At 43.1% G+C, this 16,415-nt stretch overlaps 1 protein-coding gene across 3 annotated transcripts in view; it reads right to left on the bottom strand.

Annotated features, from left to right (window-relative positions):
• Nucleotides 1-383: 383 nt before the first annotated feature.
• PACS2 (phosphofurin acidic cluster sorting protein 2) overlaps nt 384-16,415 on the bottom strand; it is a 57,071-nt gene continuing 41,039 nt past the window's right edge. For 2 of the 3 annotated variants that reach the window (XM_069950192.1, XM_069950193.1), the window contains exons 12-25: nt 16,288-16,359; nt 15,033-15,151; nt 13,778-13,910; nt 13,329-13,433; nt 12,359-12,465; nt 11,520-11,674; nt 10,595-10,705; nt 9,591-9,720; nt 5,839-5,881; nt 4,880-4,922; nt 2,987-3,122; nt 1,935-2,161; nt 1,254-1,367; nt 384-683 (exon numbers count right to left, since the gene is read on the bottom strand). In XM_069950192.1, the coding sequence (XP_069806293.1) occupies nt 565-683; nt 1,254-1,367; nt 1,935-2,161; nt 2,987-3,122; nt 4,880-4,922; nt 5,839-5,881; nt 9,591-9,720; nt 10,595-10,705; nt 11,520-11,674; nt 12,359-12,465; nt 13,329-13,433; nt 13,778-13,910; nt 15,033-15,151; nt 16,288-16,359 (1,614 nt within the window). In that variant the 3' untranslated portion in view covers nt 384-564. Of the gene's footprint in view, nt 684-1,253; nt 1,368-1,934; nt 2,162-2,649; nt 2,715-2,986; nt 3,123-4,879; nt 4,923-5,838; nt 5,882-9,590; nt 9,721-10,594; nt 10,706-11,519; nt 11,675-12,358; nt 12,466-13,328; nt 13,434-13,777; nt 13,911-15,032; nt 15,152-16,287; nt 16,360-16,415 lie in introns of those variants that run through there. The other variant, XM_069950194.1, reaches the window with a different exon arrangement.

The following is a 16,415-nucleotide window of genomic DNA, read 5'->3' as shown; positions in this document are numbered from 1 at the left end:
GACCCTATCTAAAAAGGGAGGGAACACTTACCTCATCTACAGCTATGCAGAGAATCTGTCAGATTTTTTTTATTCTTACTTTATTACATAGTGCATTGTGCTGGCATTATAGCATGACTACAACTATTATAGCCATAAGAAGCTCTCACTGCATGTGGTGTAGGGAAAGCCTGATCTCCTGACAGCTTCCCTTTCCTCCATCACTCACTAGTTATTCATCTAGCATCTAACACCTTATAAAGCAGTGCATTTTCTTATGCAGCCTTTGAAGTACCACAAGTTCTGCCAAGAGTGTATTATTTAAGACTTTTTGATTTCCTTTTGGAAAGATATACTCCCTTGGATGTAACATTAAAAATACAAAAAAAAATGTAACTTCAAGCTTAGGTTTAAATAATCTGAGCAATAATAAAACAATAGTAAAAAAAAAAAATGCAAAAAAGGGGAGTAACTGGATGGTTCTGTGCTGGAAAGTCATTGGCACAAGTTAGTGTGAGATATCCAGACACCCAGTATGGAGTAAGAAGTGGGTAGTGTTGAAAAGAAGACCTCCGCAGCAAAAGGCTAGAAGTTGGATTTCGAGTGTCCGAATATACAGATGGGGAAGTGCTTAACGTGAGACGACCACTGTGCCGCCAGCTGGAAGAACTTCACGTCATTCCATTCCACACCGTCAATGAGCACTGATGGGGGACGAAAGAGACAGAAAGGTTCAGAAACGTGCAGACCCGGGGGCATCATCACTCATTATCTCTCATTATGTGCTCCTTGGAGTGTTATTACCAATATTCCCAAAGGCTAGGTTCACACTGCCATTCATATAGCAGGATTTGATCATTAAAAAAAAAAAAAAAAATACTGCAAGCTATTTTTGCCTGGTCGAATGCTGCTAAATAAGGGCCAGACTGAAATCCAACGGACCCCAATGAATGCAATAGCATCTGTGGGACAGAGCGACTGGCCCATATGAACCGAGTCTTACCTGTGGCTCTCCAGCTGTTGCAAAACTACGACTTCCAGCATGCCATGAGCACCACTAGCAGAAAGGTGCTCCCATACCAGTGCTCCCTAAACCGGCTTTCCAGCTTTTCCAAAACTACAACTCCCATCAAGCAGTTATGCATAATATAGAAATGCACAGGGTTATGCTTCTAGATCTGACATTTTCTGATGGTTGTAATCCTGCTGGTCCCATTTATCAGTAGTCAGATATCAGTGAGTTAATCTCCGACAATACAGATACATAGACCTACCTCTGAGCATGTTCTGCTGATGTTTCGCTGTGCAAATCAATCTGCTGATGCCTTCAATGCATTGACACTTAGATTCTATGTCCTTGTCTTTAGTCTTCTTAGGCAAAAACATCACTGCAAGTTAAAGACAGAATGGGTTACATAAGCTGATAATGCAGGAAATAGAGGTCAGCCGATAGCTATATTACCTGTACACCACACCTGGATGAGCATGCATACCACTGCACACAAGAAGAGGGCAAAAAAAATAAATAAATTGTGCAAACTACAACTTATCATGCTCAACAGTTTTGGGAAATCTACCTGGTTATCAAAAAAAAAAAACTCCTTTAACCATCAGTGTCATAAAAAAAACCTGCCGCATGAAATGTTTTGATCTATCTTGTTCTCAGTGCGGAGACCCCCTCCGATCACTAGATATAGTCAGGAGAAGCACACACCTGTATGCACTTCTCTCCCCAGCTCATCACGACAGGCTCCACGTTAACATATTAAGTCTTCAGGCTCCATCAGGAGTTGGATTGAGCAGTGAGTCAAGGGGAGAAGCATACAGCTGTGCACTTCTGGCTATATCTAGAGATCATTGGGAGTTTTATCACGGAGACAACAAATGATCAAAGTTTTTGCAATGTCTTCTGTCTACTGACAACCTGAAGCCGGCTGCTACAATGGGCTGGTTACCTTTTTTGTTTTTCTCCTTTGTGACGACTGTCATGGACATGGTGGGAGCAGCGGGGACATCATTACTGTTGGGGAGCCGGCTGACCTGCAGCGAGCGGAAAGTGCATTTTAAAGTGTTCTTAGCGGATGTGGATTCCCTTTTCTCAGCCTCCTTCTTCTTCTCCGTGACTGTGGCTGCTATCCAGTAATCCAACTGAAGTCCCATGAGTTCACCCCCAGGGCTTTGGCTGCAAAAGGAAAAAAGTAATCCTGTTACCTATGAGAAATGTTTCAGATTTTTTTCCTGGTCAAAGATCCTCAGTACATTTTTGGGGGCCTGTGAGGATATCAGAAAAGTTATGATGATGTATACCGGGCTTTCATCCTCAGCGCCCTGTGTGATAGCGGGATATCACAGCAGGATTGATGCAGCGGACTGAATGTAATCTAATACTATGATCGGCATGTTTCCCAGTGATTTATTCGGTGTATTACAGCCAAAAGACCTCCTAGGGCTACACCATGGTATACATTGGCATAGCCGATGGCGCAGTCCTTTTTTTTTTTAACCAGTGTCAGTCTAATTCTCGAGCATTAGCATGAAGCACTGGGGGCTCAATATCTTTTACTATAGTGTTATATCAAGCCTGAAAACAAATTTCATTCACTTAATTTTTTTGTCTCCCTAAATTTTAGAAAAGGACCTCTTGCGTTGACCGACCTGTCTATTTGGGTCCATACTTGCATCTCTATAAAATGTTTCTGGAGAATCTTTACTTAGGACTTTGCACTGTGCAGTTTCTATAGAAAATGTATGAATAAATGGACAACATGTTAAAGAGGTGCGTCCTGCACCGTTATATTGTCCAGGCACATTTATGATGGGGAATGGGAACACCCATATGTCAATTTATTCAAACAACATGAGTAGCATAATGTGGATGCATCAGAAAAGGTTTCCCCGAATTGATTTTTCATGGAAGTCCAAGTATGCAGTAAAGCAGTCCATTTCACCACATCGGCTGGAGGATTTATCTACAATGTGTAGTAAAGTCCCTTTCTCCCTTTGTTACCTGGGTGAGTTGAATCCAGCTGTAACAGATGGAGAGGACGGTGGGGTGGGAGATGCTTCCTTGATGGCTGGAGACACAGAGGGAGGTGTAGACGACAGTACAGTGGAGCTAGATGGAGCAGCATCGTCTGAATCTCCTGTATGGTAAGAAAAAGGCTAGCATTATATACACAACAGAAAATATAAGTGAGGATCATACATAGATCAGACTTCCATCCAATATACAGACAGATCTGTAATGATGAAATAGAGCAAAGGGACAAAGAGGATTACACCATGGACATCATAAATCAACTCTAAGGGCTGCATACCTTTGCCTCACGTCGTGGGTAGGCTATGTATATATTTAATGATGTGAATGCAGCTTTTGCTTTGGTGTAAATTAATAAAGATGTACTTACCTGTCCACGTTCCTCAGGTGTCATAAAGCTTTGTCTATGGCATTCCCCTGTCACCGCAGCTCACCCTTCTGGTCCTGTGTCTGAAGTGACAGGCTGCTCAACAAGTGATTGCCTGCCACTTCAGAGACAGGTTCTGAAGTTCCTGAGGTGGCTGCGGCAGAGAACAGAAGTAAGAAGGACACTGGGGGAGCCTGGACAGGCAAGTACACCGGTATTTTATATACACTATCATTAGTCATTTTTTTTATTTTTTAAACTCTATTACTTAAGTGTGTAACAGTGCACAAATGACAATGCATGACCAGCAGTATAAAATATAGTGCAGCAGATACTACAATATATCTCCGCTGGTGAGATAGTATTTAGTGAGGAGCTACACCATGGGTCCCAGACCTCTGTAAATTTAGAGGGGCCTTTCCTATGGATATAGATTATGCACTTATAAGACACAGCAGTGTTGACCAGTGCTATCCATGTAGATTTCTTAGGTGAGGGTCTATTTATCCATCTAAGATCTATAGATCTGTGGGAAAGGAACGCAACCAATGATTTTTATACTTGCCAAAAGACAACAACCAGCCAATGATCGTTTCTTCAGCTGATGGTTGTCTTTATTGCACGTAGTGATATCTGCCTCATTCGAACTGATTATCGCTCCCTAATGCTGAAGGAAGACTTGAGCTACACACATTCACTGTCGCTTTAAAAAAAAAAAAAAAAAAACTATTTTTTTAGGGTGTGTTCACACCTAAAGGATCTGCAGCAGATCTGCAGCAGATTTGATGCTGTGTTCAGTTATTTAAATGAAATATGCTGCAGAAAATCAGCTGCAGATCCTGTAGGTGTGAACGCACCATTAAGGTGACAGTCACACTTAAAAAGTTAATACAACTTCAGTTCCTCAGAGGAAATAAAATATCCTGCATTCTACCGATTCCATCTTGGAAGCTGTAATAATGTTCGCACTATATGTGATGTGTTGGGAACATTTCAAGTGTTCCAATATAGTAGAAATCAACCAATCTTAAGCAGCGGCAGTCAGTCAGTTTTTGCCAACATAAAATAGGTCTGCTTTCCAAGTGCTCCAATTCCCGGAAAAAGTCTGACTGGTTTGAATTGGAGCACCTGAAACGCGGGCCTATTATAGGCAGGTAGAAAGGGACTGCCGCTGCTTGATACTTGGCTGGGCTCACACTGGGTTTTGAATACATTTCAATAAGTTTTTTTTTTTATCACTGTATACAAAAAACAGTCAACTACTGTTCATCACAATCTCAGGACCTCTACTTGCAGGCAGTGAATGGAAGCAATCACTCTCAAACCAGACAGCTGTGTCAGTAAAACACAATCAGGACAGAATGGTCATTCACTGACAGTAAGCAGTAAGCTAGAAAAATCTGTTGCAAAAGCCGAAATCATACGATGAATACATTCACATTACAGCAGAATATCCCTTTAGGTAAGAGAACTTTTTGGAAATGTTGCATACTGACCGGAGGTTGCAGACGACTGCTCCACAATACCAACTTTTACCACCTATAAAGACATAAGGAAAGGTTAAGCTAACCATGTTCAGTAATGTAAATGGAGCTTAATTGCAAACCACACCTGAACTGGAGGACAAGAAAGCGGGAAAAGTGGCCATGTTTTTGTAGCGCTGGATAACACCTTTAAGGCCTTGTTGATGTTTGTGTCGGAGAACCAATGAGGAGCCTGTGCTGCAGATCAGCAGAAAATACAATGGTGGTGATTAGAGATGAGCGAACCTGGAGCATGCTCGAGTCGCTCTGAACCCGAACTTTCAGCATTTGATTAGCGGTGGCTGCTGAAGTTGGATAAAGCCCTAAGGCTATGTGGAAATCATGGATATAGTCATTGGCTGTATCCATGTTTTCCAGACAACCTTAGAGCTTTATCCAAGTTCAGCAGCCCCCGCTAATCAAATGCCGAACGTTTGGGTTCGGATGGACCTGAACCCGGTTCGCTCATCTCTAGTGGTGACTGATCGGTCACATAATGCCTGGCAAAACCAACTGACTAATGCAGTCCATTGGATTTCCAACACAGTGTCTATCCTTTTACCAGACAAAATAATCCTGCGCTGTGCTTTGTTGTCCAATACAATGCTAGAAACCATGATGGAAATCCAATGGGCTTTATTAGTCAATTGGGTCTGCCAGGCATCATGTGACAGATCAGTCACCACCATCATTTTAACATTCTCTTCCCAGGCCCTCTGTCGATCAAAACATCTGTCATACCACTTGAACATGTCAGATGTTTTTTAAAGTTTCCCTTTAAACAAAGGATCCTACCCAAATGCCAAGATGACCATCCACAATGTAGGACATGTCTTATGGATAGAAACCCAGTAACATTACCTGTGGTACCTGCAACATCTCACATAAGGCACAACACCCTCCATCCCATATGGTACGCCAGGTATACTTACACCTACAAAGGGTATGAATTTCTGTGAAGAATCCTCATCAGGACTAGAAGAGAAAAGGCAAAGTCATAAACAATAGTTCACTGGTCAAAAATAAAAACTGAATAAAGAGCAATTCCACCCAAATGTTATAATATATATAGCGTTATCGGTCTATAAAGTGACCCCACTGGAGTATCATCCACCAGGGTATCATCCACCACTTCCCCCATACATACAGCACTAAGTACCAATGTACGAAGCTTGGAGGAGACCCCCTGGGCTAGGGTGGAATTACAAGGCCTTATACGACCTGACGGCCACAGAAGCTATACTGTGATTGGAGACGACTATCTTCCATGTACAGACACATCCTGAGTGGAATTGCTTTGGAGGTTAACCATGCAGCAAGCAGGTACATATCTGAAACTCTTAACAAGACACAGTCTATAATATCCGGAATAGAATTAAATCCAGGATCAGCTCCAACTGGATATAAGGAAGAGGAAAGAGAACACACAGAGGGTCCCATGAGCACTCAGTGTTTGTTAAGTTTTCCTTTACAGTTCTTAGAACTTTCCACCATTGCTCCCCAGCCTGTGCTTTGTAGCCATCGGCACAGACAGTCATAGTGAGCGGTATTCAACGCCAAGCAACGACCCTTAGATGGCTGCAAATTGGAACCTTAGAAGAGATGGAAGGAAAACGCCAAAAACGATAAGAACACACTACTGTTCCCTTGTTCTTCCCTGCTCTGCATTGCATCTTACAGCTTACACTAGTAAAACCGATCTTAACAGGGATAGTCCTCTATAGACATTGGGCAGAGGAGTGTGGCAAGACTTATTCTGGACATCACTGTATTGAACGCTTAGGGTCCTATTACACGGAGCGATTTTTAACGACTAACGATAAATGATCGCAAAACGAGATTGTTTATCGTTAACCATATTACACAGAGTGATAGTCGTTAGTTACCATCGTTACTGCGATAGTTACGTTACTACAATCGTTTACTCCCTCTGATCCCAGCAAAACAATGAACAATGTGCAATTACACTGAACGATTAGTGAACAAATGCGGAACTACAGCGAATGAATGTGGAATTACAGCGAACGATTAACGATAATTTCAGGTTCAGATCTAAAACAACGATCAACGACATCCGAACGATTTTTCGATCATTGCCAGCAATTACACAGAACGATCGTTTAAATTTGAACGATATAACGATTTTTGCACGATAATCATCCCGTGTAATAGGGCCCTTACTCTGCCCACCTCTCAGCTGACTGACACCTCTAGCGTCCAAACATATACCCAGAAGAGCCCACCCCTCCTGGACACTTGCTATGGTAGTGGCCAGGACGCCAAACAAGGTTTCTCCTGGTCACATAGGTTGCACGACCAAGATACAAGGTATCCGTACACTCCCCTCCCTGACCTCCACATGGCCAAAACTGCTAACCGATGTGCTCCAAAGGGCAGAAGTCAGTGTCCACCAGACGCCATACAGGAAGCATTGCGAATTTACAAATACAATTTTAACAAAACTGGATAAAAAGGGAGAAGAAAAAAAAAATGTGGAAGTTTTTAGGCGCAATGATATTAATGCGGGTATAATCCTAAGCTTGGAGCAGGTTACACTGGGGACAAAGCAGAGCAGGCAGGAAGTTCATTGACTCCGCAAGATACAAAGTGTCTGGTAACAGCAAAACAAAGAGAACACGATGCTTCGGCATTCAGAAACCCTCAGAGACTCTCACCCTGCAAGCAAAGGGAAGATAAAGAAGTACCAAGCAGCCAGTCACCATGTAGACCCCACACATCCCGCCTGGCGCTCAGCTACTTACAAACAGACTTGTAAGTTTTTGTGCATTAGATGAAGGAATACAGAATCTTCAGCAACCAAGATTATATCATAGATCTGCTGGTGACTAAACTCCTATTAATGTGTGCAAACCCACTGACTATATATCTACAATAAAGGGCAACTCCAGTCAGATAGAAGTATATGAGTAGATAGGAGAACACGAGCCTGCTCTGTATAGTGCTGTGCAGCAGCGCCAGATCAGAGCTGGGGATGGGGAACTGCAAGGCTTATGCTGCGTTTACACAGAATTTTCGCAATAACGATGGCATTTGAGCGATAATCGTTCTGTATAAACACAGCAAACAAACAAGCGACGGGCGAGAAATCGTTCATTTAGATCTTTCAACATGTTCTCAAATCGTCGTTCGCTAAAAATTTGCAGATCACTTTGTGTAAACAGTCTTTCAAAGATTCACCCTATGTAAAAGATGGGCTTAAGCGATCTTAAAAACGCACAAGAACGATTTTTCTTATGAATTTTCTAACGATTTATTAGTCTAAACGCTGATCGTTATAAAAACCAAATCGTTAAATGATCGATTGGGCGAATTATCGCTCCGTGTAAACGCAGCCTTAGATAGCCCTGCAGTACACAACAGAAATGATGCTGCCACTCAATGGAAATTGAAGGGAAGATAAACTATACATTTATTCTAATGAAGTTATACTACAAAGTAAATTTATTAAAGCAGTGTATTAACAGAATAAAAATTTAGAGCACCCCTTTAATGTCCCTTGTGATCATCGGAAGCTCTTATTGCCTGAAAGACCAATCTTCTGATCATCAGACACTCTGGTTTGTGTGTGGGCAACTACATTGGTATCATATACGCTGTGACTGGAATTGCCCTTTAGGTTACTGGGAAGAGTAAGATAGAGAATGCATCCCCAGCAAAGCATCCATAGCTGGCATGTCATATCAGACAAGGCATGTAAGTGCAGCAAGAGTAAAGGAAAACATGGTTACCCAGAGAGGACATGATACCTTAAGGCAAAATCAAAATGAAAACTTTTTTTCCTTTTGAGAAAGCAACCATAAACGGAAATGAAGGGGGGGAAAAAAAAAAAAAAAAAAAAAAAAGTAGAAAAGTTATATCACAACATGGATGACACAATGTGCTTCACTTCATACCGGGATCCCCGACAGGGCACAAAAACGTTTAAAAACCCAAAAAGGACAACGCACCAAAGTTATTCTACATGAACACTGCTCATATGCTCAATAATAGTGGAAAAATGGCTACTAGCTGCGTTAGGAGAGAGAAAGATGGATCTATGGAGAGAAAGGTGGAGCGATCGGTAGACTGATTAATAGTGTATGAAGTATATAATGGTGTATACTTTAGGGAGGTCATCAATGTGTCACCTCCATCCCACCCATCTACTCCTATAAGACCCACAGCCCTTTAGGGCTAGAGCTAGGATAACCTTCCCCATATCCAAACATAAGGCACCAGGTACAGTGATGTGTTACACATATACATACATGAGCAGAGGACAACCTCCAGATGTCACCATGTTATCTACATACATTGTAAAGGTGCTGGTTTTTAACCTGTTTTGTGTACCCACAAAATCCCTTTAAATGGCAAAGCATTAATTTCTGTCCATAGTATGTCTGTCCTGTGTAACAATCTCAAATGGGAGGACAGAGGATTATTACAGAACAGAGTGCCAGAATATGACGCTACAACCATGTTTCCCTGTCATAGTGACCATGGGATGTGGATCAGACTGATCAGCTCCTGATGATGTGACATGGCAAAGCTCAGTGAATGTGTTGGTTGTCTTGAAGCATACTATACAGTATATGTCCACATCTCGGTATATTGTGGGATCGGAAACAGAGGAGACAATAGATGTACCACAGGGAAGGATTAATATGCAAGACCCACAGTATACCTTTTTTGTTTGTAAGTTAACATGGCCTCCGCTATAGGCAGCTGATGTGCACAGTTGGCTCCGGCAATGTACTGTGTAACACGTGACACCACATCTGGAGGGTCCTGTATAGTAGACAGCAGGGAAACATCTAAAGAAGAAAAGAGGTGTAACATGAGCCCATACCAGAAGCACATATGAATGCAGTTATTATTATGTGTACATGTGGCATTAGGCCCATTACCCGCTTCACTGGGTTAGTTCCCTCTTACGGACCAGACACGTTTTCATTGTTCCTGACACTCACTACAGAGCTGATCCAAGTCTGTTAAGCTCAGGCAACTTCCGAGGACCCAGTGATCCATGAGAAGGAAGCACTAAGGGCCCATTTACACAGAAAGATTATCTGACAGATTATCTGCCAAAGATTTGAAGCCATAGCAAGGAATGGGTTTGAAAAGAGGAGAAATTTTAGGCTTTTCTTTATTACCTGATCTCTGTTTATTATCTTTTCCTGGCTTTGGCTTCAAATCTTTGGCAGATAATCTGTCAGATAATCTTTCTGTGTGAATGGACCCTTAGTGTCAAGGCCGCTTCCTGAACTGTGTATACAAGGTTCACTATGTGCCATGTGTTTTCTCATTCATTTGCCGATTGCTGGCACAAATGGGCTTTACCCCAAATATATTGTGTCTGGTGTAAAAATTACAGAATGCACATAAGAAATAAGATCTATCTATCAGTATAATGGCTGCTAGCAGGGGACATGTGTGTCCACCTACAGATGATCAACTAATATCTGAAAACCATAGAAGTTTGACAACGGGCAAATGGTCAGCCTTCTCCATACATGAATGTGGACTGCAGAGTAAATGTAGTATCATATGGCAGGCCATGTATGCAGGTGTCCTTTCTTATTAGTTCTCCATTGTGGCGTATAGAAGGGGCCCTGAGTGGGCAGCTGTATGATATCCATATACCCCTATAGAACATAATGGAGCACCCCGATAAGCATATTTTATTACCCGAGGCTTGTGCATCCAGTTTTGTGAATAGTTCCCTCCAAGCTGAATCCTGGAACAGGTTGTTGTATTTGCTGTCCACAGAGCCCAGGTATTTGGCTACGGGATTAGAACCTGCAAAAACCCACAAAGAAATAAAACCATTGTTACCAACCAGCTATGCGTAATAACCTTATAAAGGGACAGCGTATGTAGCCAATCTGGGGTGTAAAGGCATTAAAGGGGTTATCCAGCGCTACAAAAACATGGACACTTTTCCCCTCTCTTGTCTTCAGTTCAGGTGTTTGCAATTAAGCTCCATTTACTTCAATGGAACTGAGTTTCAAAACCCCACCCAAACTGGAGACAACAGTAGGGGGAAAGTGGCCATGTTTTTGTAGCGCTGGATAACCCTTTTAGGGTACAAACCCACACACCGTATACGCAGCAAATACGCAACAAATACGCAACAAATACGCAGCAAATACGCAGCAGTTTGATGGTGAAGATTTAATGCTGAGTTCAGTTATTTAGATCTAATCTGCTGCGTTTTTGTTGCGTTTTTGTTGCGTTTTTGCTGCGTATTCGCTGCGTATCGCAGCAGTAAATACGCTGTGTATACGGTGTGTGAGTTTATACCCTTAAAGGGACAGTGCTGTCTAACCAGGTTCCACACATGACTGAGGTTATTTGGAGCTGAATATAGATCACAGGATATGTAAACCTGACAACAGAAGGGACCACCACCCAAACATGGAAAAAGACACATAAGACGACGTGGCTGTAGTCACAGCAGCAATTGCCCCAATTGGTCGTCCTTTATAGATTAGTCTCAAATTCATTAGGAGAATCAATTTATTGTGCACAAAAAAATTTAATATTCTACACCTTTACTCATCTCACTGCAAACCATTAAGGCCTGATGGAGTGATCGACCAGTGAAACTTACCTAAGGGGATGATGAGAAAGCGTATGTATCCTAACCAGTCTGGAGTCTTGTGGGACAGCTGCTCCACAAAGAGTCTGAGCACCGCACTGAGGTAATTCTGCGCTCCAGCTACAGCCACTTTCACAGGATTCGGTGGTTGGGAATTACAGTTACAACTGGAAGAGAATATGCAGAATCAGCATCTCATGGGATAAAATATTCTAAAAGCAAAAAGATTCCTATAAAGCTGCATTGAAGTGAAAGTGAAGCCTGCATGTTACAGGCCATGCTATTTCAATAGGCAGACAGGTTAAAGGAGAAGTCCGGCCAGACCAATTTTTTTTTTTTTTAGCAAGTGTTGGAGAGGGGAAGGATATAAGAAATAACAAGCCTTTATCTCCCTGGCTCCAGCGCTGGTGGCCCTATCATGCCACTCGGATCCCCGGCCGCTACCTGGTCTGATTAGGGACCTAGGTCGTGACATGTTAGGTACGCTAAGCTAGTTGGTGGCCGCTGACTGGCTGAGCGGACCACATACACACGTCACAACCTGGGTCTCCGCGCAGACAAGGAAGCAGCCGGGGACCGGAGCAGCATGATGCGCTGGAGCTGAGGTGGTAAGAGCATGTTATTTCTTTTATCCTCCCCACCACTTGCTAAAAAATGGGTCTGGCCAGACTTCTCCTTTAAAGGGAACCTGTCGTGTTGCCGATGCCATTCAAACTGCAAGGAGCATAACAAAGGGACAGGCTCCTTCATTACATGAACCAATACTACAGAGAATGGACATAAGGGCTTACCACAGGTATAAGACAATAAAAGATGACAGAGCAGGATCAGTAAGAACATCTGACACTTACTATCGCTGTATTCTGGAGACTATTGTATTAAAAGCAGCTTGAATATCCGCTTGAGAACATGTGCAGACTAAGGGAAGGTCGTGTTTTTGCAAGATCTCTGAAAGAAGCTGAAACACAGAAAAGAATGAATACGTAAAAAACAATAAAGACACATATATTTATAGCAAATTCATTCTTAAAGGGAACCTGTCACCCCCCGTGCCGGGGTGACAGGCTCCCGACCCCCCGTTAGAGACCCCTATACTTACCTCATCGCGCCGGGTCCCGCTTCTGGATTCAGTCGGGTCCCGGAGATCTCAGCCGCTGCAGCCGGGTGCGCGCGCTGAGAGATGAGTCCAACACCCATAGAGAATGACAGGAGAGTCCAGCGCTCCGTCATTCTCTATGAGCGTTGGACTCATCTCTCAGCGCGCGCCGGGCTGCGGCGGCTGAGATCTCCGGGACCCGACCATCTTCAGAAGCGGGACCCGACGCGATGAGGTAAGTATAGGGGTCTCTAACGGGGGGGTCGGGAACCTGTCACCCCGGCACGGGGGGTGACAGGTTCCCTTTAATATTCCAGTGTCTTATTCTGCACTGGGTAGGGTACTGAGCTAAATGCTGCGCTCCGTCAGCTTTAGCTGAGAGGACTAAAAGCCAAAGTCCACCTATAAATATATATTCCATGAATATCTCCTAACACAGAGTATTTAAAGGGATTATCCAGGAATAGGAAAAACATGGCCGTCTCCAGTTTGGGTGTAGGTTTTGCAACTCTGTTCCACTGAAGTGAATTAATTGTAAAACCCCACATAAACTGGAGACAAGAGTGGGGCTGTTTCTACAAGAAAGTGGCCAGGTTTTTAAATCCTGGATAACCCCTTTAATCCTGTCTAATATTGCAGATAGTATCAGACCCTTTGTCTTCTAAAGACCAATGCACATGAACCGTGCTCTTTGCATAGATCAGTGCTCACTGAAGGAGACTTACCTGGCCCTGCCAGTCCGAAGTGTTTATGAGGATAATGTTTTCAGGGAGATGGTCATCGGATACTAGGATGTGGTTTAGCTGATCATATACAGTCTTTCTGGGAATCTGAACAGAAAACAGTGTCATTTATGGCTTTAATAACAGTTTTCATGGCACAGTGTAACCCATATGGGTGAATACAACTAACCAGCAGACTGCAGTGATTCTTTCCTATATAGCTTGTAAGTGACCACATATGTAGACTGTACAGATATGCAGTTGGTCTGTACATAGAGATCCAGGGCCTTCCTAATACGCTGCCTGCTGCTTTAAGTGGCTACTTACAGAACCATATTTTTAGATGCATCTACTCAAGTTGCTTTCTGACTAAAGATGGAGGTGATGGAAGCTGACCTCAGCTGTATTTCTAGGTGTAAGAGGCTTGCAGACTGATGAGTGCTTGACTTTACCTGGAGATGATTCCTAGTATCAGGTGATCGTTCATTATCGAGGCTATTGGCTCTTTCATTCTGGGGTCGTGACGCCTGCCTTTCTTTTAAAGATGTGCTTCTACCGCGACGACCGGCTTGCTTTCCTTCCAAACTGTAGTATAAAAAATTAAAAAATAATATCTAATAAATTACATTCACCTTCCTCAAAGCAAAACACACCAATCAGCCATGACATTGAAGTCACCTGCTACTATTGTGGAGGTGACCGTTGTGCCACTAGAACAGCTCAGACCCCACAAGACCTGTGAAGGTGTGCTGTGGTATCTGGCACCAAAACTGCAGCAGATCCTGGGAGTTCTGTAAGGGGCGGCCTCCAATGATCAGGCTTGTTTTCCTGCACATCCCAAAGATATTCAATCTGAATGAGGTCTGGGAAATATGGAAGTCCCCACTTTGATCCGTATGCCATATTCCTCCAATTATTCTCGACCAGCAGCAATTAGAGGATTTGACTGCCATGAAGAAAGGAGGGGGCATCATGTTCTGAGACTATACAGCTCTATACAGAGAAAGCTGCAATGACCAGTGGCGTGTATTTTAACTTTTTTGTATGCATTTTATGGACATATGAACTTTATTTGGAGCTGTGGATTTCCTCTTCCTATGAGTCTTTCCAATACCTCCCAACACACAGCATACATGCTTCCTTAGCCATGCTGTAGGGGACATGACATTTATATTCACCTGTCCCACTCCAGAGCAGTTGCCAGTTCCTGGGCCACTGCTGTCAGAGTTTCGACAACATCTGCCGATGTGCTGCTCCCGGTCAGTATAGGCCCTTTGTTGACCGTCCATTTCCTACGGGAATGGCACGTCAGTGGATGTCCTCAAACCGCTGACAGTGGTGCAGGGTGGGCGCCCTAGGAAGCGGCAGCTACGGTGGAGCAGGACAGGCAATTATACATTACTGTCATGTCCCCTGCAGCATGGCTAATAAAGATTTTATCCCATACAAAAGGGAATTTATCACCACAATTTAGTAGGTACTAACCACTGTATACTGGGAAGGCCCAACATGATCTCCCATAAACAGGCACTCTGACCCTGTCATCTTCAAACACAACTACTACTTCTACCTACATGGTGCCATTTTTAGACCCTGTCAGTGGCTGTTGTGTTATGGCTGATCGGTGCATGCTTCCATGGACACCAGATCTACAAAAATGACACCTCATACAAAGCATAATACAACATGAAGATGTGCAGTATTTACCGAGTAGAAGGAATGATCAAGGATTCGGTCTTTGTTATCTTTCCACTTGGGGGTAGCCTCTCCACGAACACATCCAGAGTGGAAAGTTCAATATCCTGTGGATCTTGCTCCGTGGTATCCTACACGTATAACAGGAGAGACATAAAAGCTTTCAGCAGCCGTACACTGGCTATTACTGTAATAAACCATAACACACACTGGCCACTACATTTACTATCATACTAGAGGTCTAGGATGTACTCTGAGTAAATGGTAATATTTTATCCTCAGAAGGCAAGGGTAAGGAGCACCATAAGACATGGGAAGAGTGCTAATCTGGTGCCTAATACTACAACATACCGAATCTGCCATATGACAGGACAGCCCCGAAGTTTGTAACAAGAGAGATAAAAGGAAAAAAAAAAAAAAGAATAAGGTGACCCTGTTAAATAATAGGTATCCAATACTACCAGCGCAGGAAAATCTATGCCAGCCAACACTTACAAGTGAAGCTGCGCCGCAGCTCCATTAACTCTCCATGGAGCTGCCGAAAAAAAGAGCCAAAAGCTGCATTCAGCTCGCTTTCCTTTTGCTGGGATTTTGGGGTTCTCATTCTCAAGATCATAGGGGCCCTAGCAGACAGAGCCCCCACAATCTCTTAGTTATGTCCTATCAGGTTCCTACTGTGGGTAGGGCCTATCTACCCCAGATGGAAATATCCATTTAAAGGGAACCTATTAACACTCATGTTGCTTGAGTCATTGGAGAGGTCCCTGCTGGCTTTCCTCTGCCCCAATAACCCTAAGTAATAAACAGCCCCCTATTTGGGTATAAGAAGCCATCTATTACCGCCATGATGACTTGCGGTTCAGGCAGCAAAAAAGTAATGACAGTGTCCCTTTAAAGGTGTGTCCACACGTACAGGATCTGCAGCAGATTTGAAGTCGCAGATTCAAAGCAAATCTGCTGCAGATCCTGTACGTGTGATAGACAGCAGCAACTTTGCATGCTCAACCCCCAAAAAAAACATCTACCAGAGAATATATCCAGTAGATACAAGGCAAAAGACTCATATGTGTAACGTGTAGGGGACCCAATATACTTTTGTTCAAGTAGGGAATTTCAGAACCATGATTGACATTTTAGGAAAAGCCCTTTGATAAGGGATGATACACTGTATATACGTAGGTGTATAAGGAGAAGTTATGGAGAGAAGATAAAAGTGATGAGTAAATGTAATAAAAATCTGAATAGGAGTCTACAGATCCGTACACACCTGTGATGTAGTGTCAGACAGGCTCTCGGGAGAATGCTTGGGAAGGGACGTCCGTCTTTCGGGATCCTCAAGCTGTGCGGATAAATGGAATGGTTTTGAGCACTGATAAAAATGCAAGTAAAAATAAA

The sequence above is a fragment of the Dendropsophus ebraccatus genome, chromosome 13 (genome assembly GCF_027789765.1).
Source record: "Dendropsophus ebraccatus isolate aDenEbr1 chromosome 13, aDenEbr1.pat, whole genome shotgun sequence".
In the NCBI taxonomy this organism is placed as follows: Eukaryota; Metazoa; Chordata; class Amphibia; order Anura; family Hylidae; genus Dendropsophus; species Dendropsophus ebraccatus.
Note: the sequence above shows the minus strand (reverse complement) of the source record. Positions and strands in the feature narration are given on the sequence as shown.